Source organism: Epargyreus clarus, unplaced genomic scaffold, assembly GCF_041222505.1.
Source record: "Epargyreus clarus isolate Ecla_fem2 unplaced genomic scaffold, WU_Ecla_fem_2.2 ptg000029l, whole genome shotgun sequence".
Taxonomy (NCBI): domain Eukaryota; kingdom Metazoa; phylum Arthropoda; class Insecta; order Lepidoptera; family Hesperiidae; genus Epargyreus; species Epargyreus clarus.
This window is the reverse complement of record NW_027332235.1, coordinates 9,024,307-9,040,227: the sequence shown is the minus strand read 5'-3', so window position 1 is coordinate 9,040,227 and position 15,921 is coordinate 9,024,307. Positions and strand designations below refer to the sequence as shown.

Sequence of the window (15,921 nt, the reverse complement as noted above, 5' to 3'; positions counted from 1 at the left end):
ATAACCAACCTAATCCTCATGAAAATCATAACAAGTGGAGTCCGCGTCAAACTGCTAGTCCGCTCCGAATATAGGAATGAGCCGCGCCGCAATAACAAATTGTACATATTAACGGGACGAAGAGAGCGCCACAAGCACCCTCCGTTGCCCGCTCTCGCCCGCAGGTACATAGCTGCGTTAGTGTGTTACGTTACGGAATATATGCTAACTAAACCTGCACGCAACTTCTTTGCGGACTAGAAGTTTGACGCGAACTATACTCTACTTCACTAGCCAAGATTTAATGAACTAGGAATATCAAATGAAACTCAATATAGTTTTCTATTTTTATTTTAAAACACCCAATGATATCGCACTGGCTGCGCAAACCAATGCAATACCACACGGCAGAAATATGTTGTGTAGATTAACGGTAAGATTTCTGGTATCTGGCACGGGCGCCCGGACCTCCAAACTTCTTGGGCTCGCAGCGCCTGGGGTCAGCCACCAGTAAACTCCTATCGTATTGGACGAGGATGTCTTTAAGCTCCTTCTTGGATGCCTCGTCTACAACTGCAAAGAAAAGGATATTACAGTACAACTTAATATAATTAGTAAAACATGCTTTCATATAACCAAAACTTTCAAACTGGAGCAAGTTTTTGAGAAAATAGTGGACTTATAAACTTATATACATACATAGCGGTTGAATACAGAACCTCCTTTATTGTAGTCAAAAAAATGCATATAAGTAATGATAGCTTTACTAGTACTAATTCATGTACAGTAATTTACTCCCTTCAAACAGTTTTCTTTATCACGAAATTAAGATAATTTTGAACCGTTATTTTTTTGTTTGTTATAATGCCATTATTAGCATAGATATACTAATTGCTGAGCGCAATCTACATTCTTTTAAACCTTTTACATTCTGTTTTATTAAATTTATTAATTAATCCTTGTTGAATCTACTTAGCTATATTATAAACTGATGAAACCAAAACCCTTAGTAACGATAGCTGCTGATAGCATTTCGCAATGATCTAGTGTTCAAGATATTATCGGTAGATATCTTAGAATATAGAAAATATTTAGAAGAACACAGATGAATTTGTATCCGTACTTAAAATATATACATATATTTACATGTCTTACCGCTACATCACTACATACGTTCATAAATATGACCAATAAATATGGTACAATGATGTCATTATTTTATTTAAGTAACATCAGACCTTATTCACTATGTTTAGTAATCTATTAAAAAGCAAATAGAGCGCTGCTTTGGTTCAACGATTCATGTGTTTTATATTCTAAGCTATCTAAAAGTACTGGAACATTTTTTTTATTGATAGTTTATTAAGTAAAAATGTCGCTAGCCGATAGATGTGGTGCCAATATATTTAAGCATGTCTATGCACTGAAGAATATCAATTTAAAGATCTGTATTTATTTTGTCTCGATCCTCATTATATTGTTTTTTAATAATTTTAATATTCTCGTTTACATTTAGCATAATTTTGTTATAGTAATATAATAATTAACATTTTATTATTTTGAAATTAAGAATAAGAAAGACAATAACTGATAACATGAACTTTAAGTTTTATTTTATTGAGTGCTATTAAAATAAGTTTCACCTAACATTGTTGATCTGTTAATATAATTAATTCGTTATTTACATGATGTAACTTGGTGTATGTAGACCACTCCCGGTTGTGTGAAAACCCATGCCATACAAAAATAGTCATGTTGCAGCTAAGAATAAAGTGTATTTAGTTTCAGTAGCAGTTTTGTGAAATAATGTGGCTGATAATAAAGGCTCTTCAATTTTCAAATTCTCTTAGGAACGTATGCAATACCTGCTAAACATATTTTATATTATAATATATTTTATATTTATATACTAAAGTAACATATACGTTGCACCTTAAAATAAAATTGCGGCAGCTTTCAAATAATCTACTGTACGGCAAATTACATCATGTAAAGCAGTTTTAAGTCAATTTCATTAAGTTTTAATTATGTCATTATGAATGAAGTTATTAATAATTAATGTTGAGACGAGATTGTGTTTGACTAACGAACTAAACATATCATTGTGGCCTCAAAATTGTGGACTAATTAGAATAAGTGCGTCGTACTCATGAATTGCATTTATATTCCGTGTAAATGACGTGATTAGAAAGACATTGTAAAAATTATAAAATGTGGTCAATAAACTCTCATCCTTATGCATTTTTTGTTTCATTTTTCTTGCAAATCTCTTGGGGCAGAGTCCATGTTATTTTATTCGAATGTTCGAGTAATATAAACATATAAGTATTTTTGGAAAAGTACAATTTTATTTTCTGTATGTTTTCTTCGCAACCCTAAATCTTTGGTAAATCTAGAGTCTCTAGATGTACCAAGATTCTAGGTCGAGATTCTAGACCTCAGAGTAATTCTAGGTCTACACAGCTGTAAATATCTTGTCCACTTGCAATATATGACCATTGCGAGAGATTAAACAGAAATTAAAGTACATTCTCCAGAGCATTATCGAAGATAAACATCTGTTATGGCGTTTGAAAAAAATAATGAGTGTTTTTTTAAAAGCGACATATTTTTTTAATTCAATCTTTAAGAATTCTTTTTGAACGTTTGTTCAAATACCACCTGTAGTCAACGCCAAAAGTACCAGGGTAATATTAGGTATAAAGAAGTAACTAATCTATGGAAGAAGTAAACAAATATTATATTGCAGATATTTATTTCCATCTCTCTCGCTCTATACGCCTGCATGTAGTATGGTTCTTCTATGCCTGCAATAAAGTGCGAGTGGGACACAAATACGGTTGGTTCTATTGTGACATTTGTGAGGTGGAGTACAAGCAACAAGCAAAATACACAAGCAGGACATACATGTCGTACTCCTGGGCGAGGCCAAGCTGAGGCCAGGCCTCGACCTGAAGTTGCCCAACTACCACGTGTACCGGCAAGATGAGACCACACCAAGGGGCTGGGGTTCTAGAGTCTCAGCCCCGCGGACCGAAGCTGTACTTAGACGCCGAGGCCAAAGGGTATGAGGTACAGGGGCCCGAGGCTCCCACCCATATCCTCTCGGTTGAGTCCCACCGTCCCGATGTCCTGGACATAGTATTTCATAAGAACCTCCCGTGTCCAGTCCACGTGGAGGTATTGTATGACCTAGACACACACCTGCCCATCTTGGTTTCGCGTGAGGTGGAGTGTGTAAAAAATAAAAGCAGTAATATACTCTGTTTACTGTTACTATTTTACCTCCATTGCGTTCATGATTATTTCATAATTGTGTAAAAATATTCTTACACTAAAATTTTGCTAAAATCAATATTTTTTTCAAACTTAATTATAATCAATCTTGTTCTTATTTATACAATATTTTTTTAACAAATTGTTTATAGGTTTGGCTGAAAACGTAACTTGTTCAAAGTTATAAAAAAGAATTTCACTATGGTTTTCTCAGTTATTTCAGTTGATATTTATAAAATTAGATCATAGTTTACATATTATGTACTTAATTTTCTGAAATAAAATTAAGTTTTATTTGTTGCGTTCATAAGTCGAATTGGTAGTTATTGAAAGTGTTTAGACTAGCAGTGATGCAACAAATCATTTTTTTTTTATTTTTACTTCGTATTATCAATCGTATTATAAAATTTTCAAAAATTGAAGATTAGTATAACTCTTTACGTGCTTAATGACTACACGCCTTCTGTAAAATTTGTTAATGATTTAGGATACCTACTTTTACATTTGCTACAGTTGCCTTCTAAAACTTTATTTATAAATATTGCTACATAAAACGAAGTCAAACTCTTTTATTCCTATAGAGCAATTTCTCATCTATACCCGGAGCGCTAACAAGTCTCCTAACTTATCTATAATAGGTATATAACCAACCTAATCCTCATGAAAATCATAACAAGTGGAGTCCGCGTCAAACTGCTAGTCCGCTCCAAATATAGGAATGAGCCGCGTCGCAATAACAAATTGTACATATTAACGGGACGAAGAGAGCGCCACAAGCACCCTCCGTTGCCCGCTCTCGCCCGCAGATACATAGCTGCGTTAGTGTGCCTTTACGTTACGGAATATATGCTAACTAAACCTGCACGCAACTTCAGTGCCGACTAGAAGTTTGACGCGAACTATACTCTACTTCACTAGCCAAGATTTAATGAACTAGGAATATCAAATGAAACTCAATATAGTTTTCTATTTTTATTTTAAAACACCCAATGATATCGCACTGGTTGCGCAAACCAGTGCAATACCACACGGCAGAAATATGTTGTGTAGATTAACGGTAAGATTTCTGGTATCTGGCACGGGCGCCCGGACCTCCAAACTTCTTGGGCTCGCAGCGCCTGGGGTCAGCTACCAGCAAACTCCTATCATATTGGACGAGGATGTCTTTAAGCTCCTTCTTGGATGCCTCGTCTACAACTGCAAAGAATAGTACATTACAATACGAGGACGAAAAATTTTTTTCTGACAAGTGTGAGTTTGCAGGCCGAGCCGCAGGCGAGGACTGCAATCACACGAGTCAGAAAAACATTTTTCGTCCGCGTGTTGTATAAAATTTTATATTACGGGGTCGGAAATGGGGGTTTTGCGCACGCGAAGCGTGCGTAAAACGTCCATTTACGCACGCCGTGATATAAAATGATATTACAGTACATCATAATATAATTAAAAATAATGGGCCGATTATGACTCAAACTTGAACCCAGGGATTACGTAGGACCAAATTTTCATTTAATATTTAGTATTTGTTATGATAGCAGCCTAAGAAGTCAATGCACTGTGAAAATTTCGAGTGTCTATCTAATATGCATTGTGAGACCTGTGACAGACAGACAGACGAGTCTTAGTAATAGGGTTCCATTTTTACCCTTATAATTTATAATTAAAGAACAATATATGCATTTGATCAACTCCTTTACATAAAAACATGTAGTACATACAAGGATTGCATAATGATTTAACAGTAACATGTAGTGTTCATTTCAAACAGGCATAGTATGGATAACATATGCCGCTTGGTAATGTCACATATTAATCTCCTTTCTCTGAAATGACTGACTTACATGAAGGCAAGACAGCTTTGGAAAGAAAGGGGGGATTGTTCATTCATTACATTTAATTATGTTTTAAAAAAATTATAGTATTTCAGCAATTTAATTTTGTGATCTTTGTTTTATTTGAAATTAAGCGCAGCAGTGGACAGTAATGGGTTGCAAAAATATTACACCTACAAAATGTATGAACATTAAAACCCTATTTATAATTTATATCTTCGGACAGTGTTGTGTCAGACTAAATTGTATTTTTCCATACAATATGTTAACAACTAATAAATTAAGAACATTGCTGAATGACCATATGGACAGCTTACAATAAATATACAAACATGTTCATACATATTTTGTGCCGCTACCCGTGTCAAACATAATACATGTCTGTTGATGTCATGGAAGCTTAATTCAATAAAAAAATACTTACATTTCTGATAAAAGGCGATCAGAGCCTTGGAGATGGCTTGCCTGATGGCATACACTTGTGCCACATGACCACCACCCTTCACTGTCACTCTGATGTCAACACCTGCGAATTTTTCCTGAAACATACAGACATACCTACATCAGACCCCAATCTAGCCAAACTTGTTGCTAAAGTTAAAAATGTGGTATCAGGTATAGTTCACTTCACATCAAATGATGCTCAGGTTCGGAATAAGATTCTGTCATCATGGTAAAATTAAAGTTTACGCTAATATACTGTGCAAAGAATGTGGTTAGTTGTAAAAATAATGCCTGTAAACAATTTACATTTGACAAAGCTTTTAATATCAGCAATGATAAAAATTGATGCTGCTAAATCCAAAATAGCATTGTCATGCATATTAGTAAATTTTAATTAATATTTTGAGATGTTTTATGAACGATCATTGTAAGGATCATAGCACTCCATAAAAGTATCTCTGGAATACTATACTAATTTTATTAAATAATATCTGCTAAATTACAAATCAGTACATACAGCTTGTCAAAAATAATTATTAGCAGGCCTTTCAACAAGTTCAACAGTACATGGCAAACAAAAACATTCACTAACTACTGAGCAAAATTAAATGTGAAATCAACATGCAACACATGAAAAGTTAGTTCTACGACGAGACTGAAATAATGTGAAGTGGAAAGTGACACTGATAAAATAATTTAGGTACATACACTTTAGATATAATTAGAGAATACCTAGAAAAATTTGCATAGAACAATCTGTAAATTTGAGAAAGACAAAATCAAATGCATTTTTCAAATTCATGACCCCATTACACTGCTGGATAAATAGCATAAGATAACAGTTGCATTCTGTTACAGTAGCCAAGGAACATGCAGACGATCTGATGGTAAGTGGTTACTGCCACCCATGGACATCTTGAAACAACTCCATATAGTACAAACAGGGTATCTAACTGAAGTGGATCACATGTATATCACCACTCTTCACACAAACTTCATCTAATATATAGAATTCTCGTGTCACAGTTTTCGTTGCCATACTCCTCCGAAACGGCTTGACCGATTTTGATGATTTTTTTTGTGCTTATCCGGTATCTATGAGAATCGGCCAACATCTATTTTTCATCCTCCTAAATGTTAGGGGTAGTACAACCCTAAATTTTTTTTTTCTTTTATATGGCAACACAACGTTTGCCGGGTCAGCTAGTAGAATAATATAATAGCACTCATGTGACTGCAATATACCACCAAGCTCCCTCCAGTGTTAATTGGTGGAGTTGAAAATGGTTATACATGCAATATGTTACACGTCAAACAAAATATAAAATAGCCATCATATTTATGCATCCCCATTATTAAAATTATAACTGAAACTCAAAAAGGTACATTACCCACTGTAATGTATATTATATAAGAAATGTTCAATTCATGCACTTTTAATATTACATTGACTAAAAGTGCAAACTAAACTATATTTAGTACAAACACAAATCAAATGAAAACGTGATGCAAATCTACAGAGTTAACAATACATAAACAACTTAGTATGCATTATGGTAATAATTTCAAATACAATAAGTTACCTTGCCGAGCAGGAGGATGGGTTCCTGCAGTTTGTACTGCAGAAGGCGGGGCTCCACCAGGTCTAGTGGGCGCCCGTTCACACGGAGAACTCCATGACCACGCTTGCAATACGCAACAGCTGTGGCGGTTTTCTATAAGATATTAATTGATTGTTTTAATCTAGTTACGAGTCGCTGAATAATCTGTTATTGAATTTTAATTCCGGAATTTTAAAAGTTAGATTATAATATTTAAAATTATGTAGGCTTAGTGAGTGTGTTTTGTGTATGAATGGTAACCACAACAGAATTCTAATGTAATATCAAATAGTTGTCTATCTAATAATGTTTGTAGATAAATAATACTATAAATAATAGCCATATAATAGCTAATAGTATTAGTATACTATACCCATGTAGAGCCTAACTCAGTCAAGTAAAACAGATATTCATATAATTGGTACATAGAGTATTATTCAATTTAGTCAACTGCACACAATACAAAATAGAATTTTGTAGGAATTATTGAAGTTGAATCAACAAAAACAAGACTACATGAAATTTTGCCAAAAAATGTTGTTTCCACTAAGAACACCTTAGATACAAGCTTCTAAGCAGGCTGGTACTCTGGAAACCATACTCTCCTTTCCGGTAAACCGTTGTACCATAGTATAGGTTACAACGAATAAGGCTGGAAAGGTTCATCAAAAATCTATGGACTAACAACATGTTATTGCAATTTACTTAAATTTTACACGTGAAAACATCGTAAATTACATATTAGAAAGACACCAAAGACAGTATCACTTAAATTGTCTGATATTTTTATAAAATACAAGTACGAAACACGTGGACGCGCCACACAACACTCACCTTGCGGCCGAAGACCTGGACGGCCTGAATTGGATCGCGTCTCGCCTGAAAAGGTGAATAATTGATTGAATTAAAATCATAATCACGAAATAAAACCTGGTATTTAACTATTTAACACGCGAAAAAGTAACGCACCTCTTGCACGGCAGCCATTTTGACAGAGAAAGAGTGAATTATTATTTCCACAGACGTACAATACACTCAGAGGTAAAAACAAGGCTACAGACTATACAGACACAAGAAACAAAATTTTGTCAATTGTAATTTTTGTTGTCTATTTTTTTTGATATTATAAATAATTCAATATTTCACATTAAAATAAGGATTTTTATGATTTTATTGAAAAAAACTATTAAAAGCTAATTCAAATTATGTGTAGCTTTTAGATGCTTTCAACGACATCTATTAGCCAGTAGTATAACTATATTCAAGCCAAGTTTAATGAGTGTAAAATTAATAACGCTACTCACCAATAGATGTCGCTAGTAAGAAAATAATAACTAAGTTGCGTGACTCACGGTATCGTACGGGAGCGGGACGTCGACGCCGGCACGTATTGTTTTGTATTCGTTGAACGTAATCGCCGTAGTGAAGTCGTGCGGAATGCGCGGCAGTAGTGTATGCCACGATCACAATGTGCCGCGAAAAAGCTAAGTTCGCGCGAGTGCATTAGGACTTGATGCAAAACAGTGTGAATCAAAGTTACAAAGAGAAATTTGTGCGTTATTGTTCACGTAATGAACGTACCCCTGTGTCCGAAGCAAATTAAACTGGATTTTTTGTGTTTTAACATTATTTTCGTACTTTGGAAAATTTGAGGGTAAGTGGAAATTAATAACCTTTTGTAGTTTTATTTGCGATTGTTTTTTATTTTTTAAATTACCACGTGTGGAATTCTTAACACTGAATTAAATTTTTGTGTATAAAATATGTTTAAATAAGCACCTGTTAGGTTTTCCCTACACGTCATAATTTACTTTACCACAATAGTATAAATATAAGTACGCACCGTAATATAGGATGTAAATTATTTGTACATTATAATATATAGGTACCAATATATCTTTAAAGCAGCTAGTTATACTGTTAGATTTAATTTATCTCGGCGTACATTTAAATTGAGTTGTTTAACTCATGGTATTACATGACTTTTTACCACTTAATTTTTTGTGTGTTTGTGTTGCATGATGCGTCACAAAAACTTAATGATTCATGTTGGAATGTGACCGTCCCTATGTAGATACTAGGCACTTAGGAAAGTAAGTACCTACGAGATTGGGAAATTGTACATCAATTAAATCTTTTTTTTTTCAAATACAATATTTGAAGAGTTATGTGTGTCTGGAGGTATATTTGGCCCTATCGATTTGTCTGGCTGCATAAAAACAGTATTAAAATCCTAAACATTATTTTAATAAAATTTAAAACTTAGCTAAATTATTTTTAGAGCTTTAAAGCGTCTGATAAAAGTTACCATCCACAGAAGGTGTCTGGCAGATTATTATTTCTTAATATAAATTTATAAGAAAAGTTATTATTTACCTTTAGCAAATGACGATGATAGGAAGTATGCATACGCCCTAAGTATGTACTAACACTAATTAGGTAATTCCATAAATTTTATTCGTGAAAAAATAAGTTCACATCAATTATTTATTAAAAGACTAATAAAATTTAATGAATCCGTGAGTTAAATGCTTACTTGTTAATTTTATTATAGTTATTATTGTTAACAATCAAATTGTGAGTACTAAATATTATTGTATCGTGATGAACAATGATCGTGATCGTGTTAGCTAAAATAATTTCTGCTCCATATATTAATTTGGGTAGTTTCAAGAATATGCATACAGGATTCAAGTCTGCTTTTTACAAGTCGCATAAAACTAAGTTTTTTTACTAAGAATTTCTAACAAAAAACGTCTTAAAATGTTTCTATTTTATTACCCATTCATTGTATTTGCAGTACGTCTTTCTGGGTAATTAAATCCCGTTGCAAACGCCACGAATCCTCCATTTAGCGGACATCCATCAAAGGAACTTGACGTAGAGTTAAATGTTAAATCCTTTCCCAGGAAACCATAAAATTGACTAATTATCCTTCGAGATTTATTCCTCCACATTCAACTTATCATTTTTCAAGATAAGGAAGCTCTAGAGAAACGTACTTAAACTAATTAACATACGAGTAAATTATATTGGCCAGGGTTTCCCAATCTTATTTTTCTGCGATTCTCTTTACAGATTGTAAATACCTGACGACGCCTTTCTTATTATTGTTATGGTTTTCAGTGTAGCTTTAGCGGAGATAAGATTTATTTTAGTATCCATAAACAACAACTAAAAAATAATGGAATATTCCTTATCATCACGCGACTCACTCGGGATAGTGTTGTGACTCCCCAGGGCGTCCCGACGCACTGTTTGGGAACCCCTGCAAATAGGCAGATTTAATTCCGCGGCTACCTTTATGGAATTAATGAATTACCTGAGTAAAACTCTTAATTCCTTACGCACAGTTTTTCAGTTGATTATCGCCGGAGTCTAGAATATTTTCGAGATAAAACTTATACTTCCTAGGAGAATATTAAATACCTTTTTAAATCCTTTCTTTAGGTACAATTATAATTAAACTTGTTTGTTGTTTATCACGTGAGATTAATACCAGAACACATACCTTTTTATAAACATTTTTGAAACTAGTTTTAAATCTGGATTTCTGGTAATAAAACATATCAGATGAGAGAAAATGGACGCTATCTTGACATCACATATTATTCCGATTTATATGTATAGATTAACATAAAATATACCACAATCTTTTGAAATGTGATATATTGTGTAATATAATAAATTTAATAACATTTTATATAAAAAGAAAGTGTATATTATGTATATAAAAATAATTTGATGTGTATTTATTAGATCAGATAAATTAATTGCGTAAGATTGAAAGGTAAAAAATAATCTTATTTATATCACAGAAACGTAATACTGTTAATACCGATATTACATCAAATACTAGTCGAGTGTTTTGTTTTTATGTAGGAACAATAGACCGGGCATGGGGAGGAAAAGTGTTATACGCGATTTATTACCAATTGGTAATTATGTGATATTGTTAGTAATGTTGGAAACAATGCCTACGTGATACATTTTTTTTATTTATATGTGTACATATAAGTTTCCCAAAAACAAAAAGTAATGATTATAATAAAAAAAATCTAAATAAAAAACCGATTTTGTAAATACTCGTTAATCTCGCTAACATATAGGTAATTGATAAGATTGTACTTTCCTACATATATTTTTTTAAAAAACCTTTGTAAAAAAAGAAAATGTTTTAACAGACTTAAAAATACATACAGCCAAACATAGAACCTTCTGCTATTTCAAAGTCGGTATCAATTAAGGGGGGTTTAATTTTTAAAAGTTTTTTTGTGAATATATCTACGATTCTCTCGGCACTTGTCAACCATGCAATGGTGTTTGACCACTGAAAATCAGCGCCATGACTCAGTTTACCTGAACGTGGCACAAGCTGAGTTTGTCCCTTTTCGCGGTCGTGCAACACATATTATAGTAGTAATTAAATGTACATTTTATTGTCCTTTTTTGTCTTTTTTTTCTTTGGTTTTATGTTATACGAGCTTTTGCCCGCGGCTTCACTCGCGTTACGAAGTAATATTTTTATACCCTATTTTATCGTCTTGGGTGTAGAATGGATCAAAATCCTTTCTTAGCGGATGCCTACGTCATAACATCTACCTGCATGCCAAATTTCAGCACGATCCGTCCAGTGGTTTGGGCTGTGCGTTGGTAGATCACTATGTCAGGCAGTCACCTTTGAGTTATATATATTTAGATTTTTGTCTTTTTCTGTTATAATATTTCATTTGTGTTGCAATTATCCGAATATTTTTTTCTTTCTTTCTTTCTATATTTGTCGGAATCTCAAATACTTTTACCATATAACAATCCTAGTTTCATTGCCTCTAATTGCGTATTGCAAATGGCCCGAGGTTTATCGACCGGCCCGTTGCTTGACCGACTGGGGCTTCCTGTGCCCCGCTCCTAATACTGATGTACGTAATCCGTTTAGGAACTAGGTGAGTACCTAAGGATCGGGCAAAGTACCTAACAATGTACCTACTTAGTACTTAACAGACGTAGAATAAGGACAAAATGTAATTTATTTCTGCAATTAACTTATGCGTTTGAAGAGGTAACTTTATGCTTCTACTCCGGTGGCACCAATGTCACACCTCCGCAATAATAACAGTGTTAAGCGCTGCTGTGCTTCACTTTGAAGAGCCTCATGCGGGAGTCCGGCACCACCATCACAGTTTCTGCCTAATAGTATCAGTGTTAGCGTTGCTGTGTTCCGCTTTAACAGGTGTGAGAAGGGAGACATACTTATCGGAAACGTTCAACTTAGTTCTCAACCTCAGGTTACTAATCTTATCTGGGGTTGATCACAAATTGACGGCAGTAGTCACTTCCCATCCGATGGACTGCATTCTCGTCTGTTCATAACTAAATATTAAGTTCAAACTAACAAGTTTCTTATCGCGGTAAAAGATCTAATTCCTAAATGGATTACACCTGCTAGTATTAGGATCGAAGTACACAGGAAGCCGTACTAGATCAAATATTAACGATTAGAGTATCGAAAATGTATAATTACTCTTTTTTCTTTACGTAAACTTTATGATATGAAACTTAAAGATTTCCTTTAGTTTTGTTGTGTTCAGTACTTTTATTATTATTCTATAATATATAAAAGGAGGGGTATATTCGTATTACAACTACTTTTTTATCTGTATTCTAAATTCAATTAGTACTCTATAAAATTATACTAGCTTAAAATCGTATAAACCACAGATTAAAAAAACAAATTCTAATCCGATCGAGCTTCATAGAATCCCTACCACAGATTATATCTAGTTACGTATAAACAAGACACCCGCGTAGTAAATAAATAATCTGTGATGACACTAGTAAATAGCAATGGGATTAAACATTTATGCCATTTCTGCAAACATTGCGAAGTTATTTCAACTTTATGCAATTGACCATAGATTAGTAAAGTTTACTCGCTCCTAACAAGAAAATGTAACCTTTTGACAATTGTCACTGTCAATTATTTTCATGTTTGAAAAATATTAAAAAAATGTAGTTTTTAGATCATTTACGGATGAAACGATATTTCTTCGCACTTTTTCTTCGATTTCGTGCCTTAACTGCGCATGTCGGCATTATTCCGTGTAAATTACACCATGACACGGCTGGCAGAATTTTCAGTGTTTAAGTCATTTAATGGCTTCCTTCAATTACAAGGCGGTGAGATATCTGTACTTATCTGTGTTTCTGTATTTCAACTTTATGCAATTGACATAAGTAACGTATGCTTACAAATTGCAAATTGTGTAGAAATTGCCGTGTAAATATTGTTAGGGTTTCCCATAATGCCATTACGTGCATTCCTTACTGTGAGTGGAATGAAGCTCTATAAATGATGGAAATTATACAGCAGGATATTTAGAGCCAGTTAGAAGGATTAGTGTAAGGATACAAAGCTTTTTGTATCAATAATATAATATATATAACAAAATAATAAAATTTAAAGTCTATATCTATGCTAATATTATAAAGAAGAAAACTTTGTTTGTTTGATTGATTGTAATGAATAGCCTCAAAAACTACTGGACCGATTTAAAAAATTCTTTCACCATTCGAAAGCTACATTATCCACGAGTAACATGGCTATATTTTATATGCAATATATTTGATAAATAGATTTTGAGGCGGTACAAAGTTTGCCGGGTCAGCTAGTATTGAATACTTTTCAAATCAGATTATGGTGTCGAGATCTTCGTTGGTAGGCAATAGCAATAACGAGTTATATTTGTATTCTTAATTCCTTTAAATCCTTTAAGTAAGCTTAATGCTAATGTGCGATTAGTGAAAATATTGAATGATCATTGATAACTAAGGAATGTATTGATTGTGGGCCCGATAACAGTAAAAGTAGACCATTTCTGTTTGACCATACTTTTTATCTTATCGCAACCAATTGAGAATGCCGTGAAAAAGTGCCCTAAATAGGAGCACGTTACGTCATAAGAACTAGTTTGATGACCCTACTTTTCTTGTCAATCCTACATTTTTTTCATAGAAATAAATGGGCTTGTTTCCCATTGTAATGATCTTCAATGCTCACTGATTTTTATAGGTACAGTCGATCGACGACTACATTACAGGAGACATTCCAACTTAGTCTTAAGGTGAAACAACGCATCTGTGGCCAACCTCTGGTAGGTTTTCAATCCTATCTGGGTTGAATATAGGCCTCATCAGTAATATCTTCAGGTGGATTGCTTGTTTGTTACTTCAATTTCAGATAAACAACTTAAATAAACTTTAGATTTACTTTGTTTTATATATTTCCATTAGTAAACCTTTTGTAACTCCGGAAGCATCACCGTCACATCTATTTCTACTTTATAACAGAAGTATTCAGCGCTGCTGTGTTTCAGATTGAAGGGTATGGTAAGGGAGACATACTTATCGACGCGTCAACTTGATACTGATGGGTAGCAACTAACAACAGATCTTTAACCGACTTCGGGTAGGACTCTGATTTTATTTGAGGTTGATTATAGAAGTCCATGAGCACCAGTAGCTACTAATATCTGGACTGCATCATGTGCTACTTCTATATTAGGAAATAAAATGATTTACCGCGCACGATTTAAATTATTTTCTACCAATAGTTAATGAGTTTCCATCACATCTAATTTCCATACGATGTCGTAAAACTTTTGGTTTCATCTTTACGGCTACGATTGCGTCGGTATTTTTTTAATCGGGTATCGATTGAGAGTGAATTTTAAACCTGTTTTAAGTAAGGACGCATGTATATTGGAAGTTAAAATTGTAATAAAACTTTATATCAACTGTCTTATCCGTTTTTCTTACTCTATATGTAAGGAAAAATATCGCGACGAAACTGACACATCTGAGAGTACTTTAAGAAAAATTAAAGGTGTGTAAGTCTACCAATTCGCACTTGCCCAGCGTGATAAACAAAACCTCAATTTCTGTCACTAAGGACAGACATTTGCCCTGCAGTGTGACAGTTATACAGGGTGAATTTTTCAAATAGGCCTTCAGGGCCAAATCCGAGACTATAAAAGGATTAGAGAAAAATGCTGAAAGGAGTTACACGGCCGATTTTGATAAAAACTAAAACTGCGTCATTCGTTTTTTTAAATATCTTTTTCCCTAGCCGGAAATCGAATGAGTTCATTTTGAAAAAAAAAACATTCCTCTATCTGATAGTATTACTTATAAGGATATGTGCCGTACAGGTTAACTACAATAGAATCTCCTGTGTTGTGGGTGCCATAGATACACACAAAGACGAATACACAAACTCCCAGACCCAGATAGAAATACAAATTCATCAATTAAATATCTGCTTGGCCGGGGATGGAACCCGGAACCCTCTTCGCGTGCGATATGGTGATCGCTCCGCCGCACAGGTCATCAAATGTATGTTTAAAAAAATTTCATCTTAATAGTATAAAAGCACGCTAACTTTATATACACACCCTAATCAGTATCACGGGTATCTAAAATGCCGCACAATGTTTTTTTTATAATATAGGAGTGGCAGACGAGCATCCATCTGATCACATCTAAAATCAACCCGAGCTAAGACCAGTTTCCTACTTAAAGTCACAGATGCGCGGCTGCCAACAGTATACCTCCCTTACCACACTCTTCAAGCTCTGGCTGAAGTAAATCACTGCTGTGTTCGGACACAGCAGTTCTTAATACTGCTGTTATTGGGCAAGTAGGTGTGGTGGTAGTGCCGCCGGAGACGAACCACAGAGGTTTCTACCTCCTTCGATGTCTTATACGCATTCATGTATCTTTACCAATCGGCA

The 15,921-nt window shown here is 34.1% G+C and overlaps 2 protein-coding genes across 3 annotated transcripts in view; one reads left to right on the top strand and one right to left on the bottom strand.

The window, feature by feature from the left end:
• Nucleotides 1–314: 314 nt before the first annotated feature.
• On the bottom strand, nt 315–8,216 carry RpS16 (ribosomal protein S16). 2 transcript variants are annotated; one of them, XM_073089292.1, is made up of 5 exons: nt 8,102–8,216; nt 7,967–8,011; nt 7,115–7,246; nt 5,512–5,626; nt 315–552 (listed from the first exon to the last, which is right to left on the bottom strand). In XM_073089292.1, exons 1-5 carry the CDS (start codon nt 8,117–8,119, stop codon nt 407–409), a joined length of 456 nt encoding a protein of 151 aa, XP_072945393.1. In that variant the 5' UTR covers nt 8,120–8,216; the 3' UTR covers nt 315–406. The 2 variants fall into 2 exon arrangements, with proteins under 2 accessions (XP_072945393.1, XP_072945392.1); XM_073089291.1 differs by lacking the exon at nt 315–552 and adding an exon at nt 4,215–4,452 and having other exon boundaries at nt 8,102–8,215.
• A 307-nt stretch (nt 8,217–8,523) lies between these two features.
• The window catches only part of insc (spindle orientation adaptor protein inscuteable), a 58,294-nt gene continuing 50,896 nt past the window's right edge, over nt 8,524–15,921 (top strand). Inside the window, exon 1 of the mRNA XM_073089429.1 lies at nt 8,524–8,786. The gene's annotated coding sequence lies outside the window, so the exon portion shown is untranslated. The remainder of the gene's footprint in view (nt 8,787–15,921) is intronic.

Excerpts from the sequence above, each read along its gene's own strand:
- RpS16 (XM_073089292.1), bottom strand. Across the intron at positions 5,627-7,114 it reads CCATCCTCCTGCTCGGCAAG|GAAAAATTCGCAGGTGTTGA; the intron begins GTAACTTATTGT and ends TGTATGTTTCAG. Across the intron at positions 553-5,511 it reads GATCGCCTTTTATCAGAAAT|TTGTAGACGAGGCATCCAAG; the intron begins GTAAGTATTTTT and ends TTTTCTTTGCAG.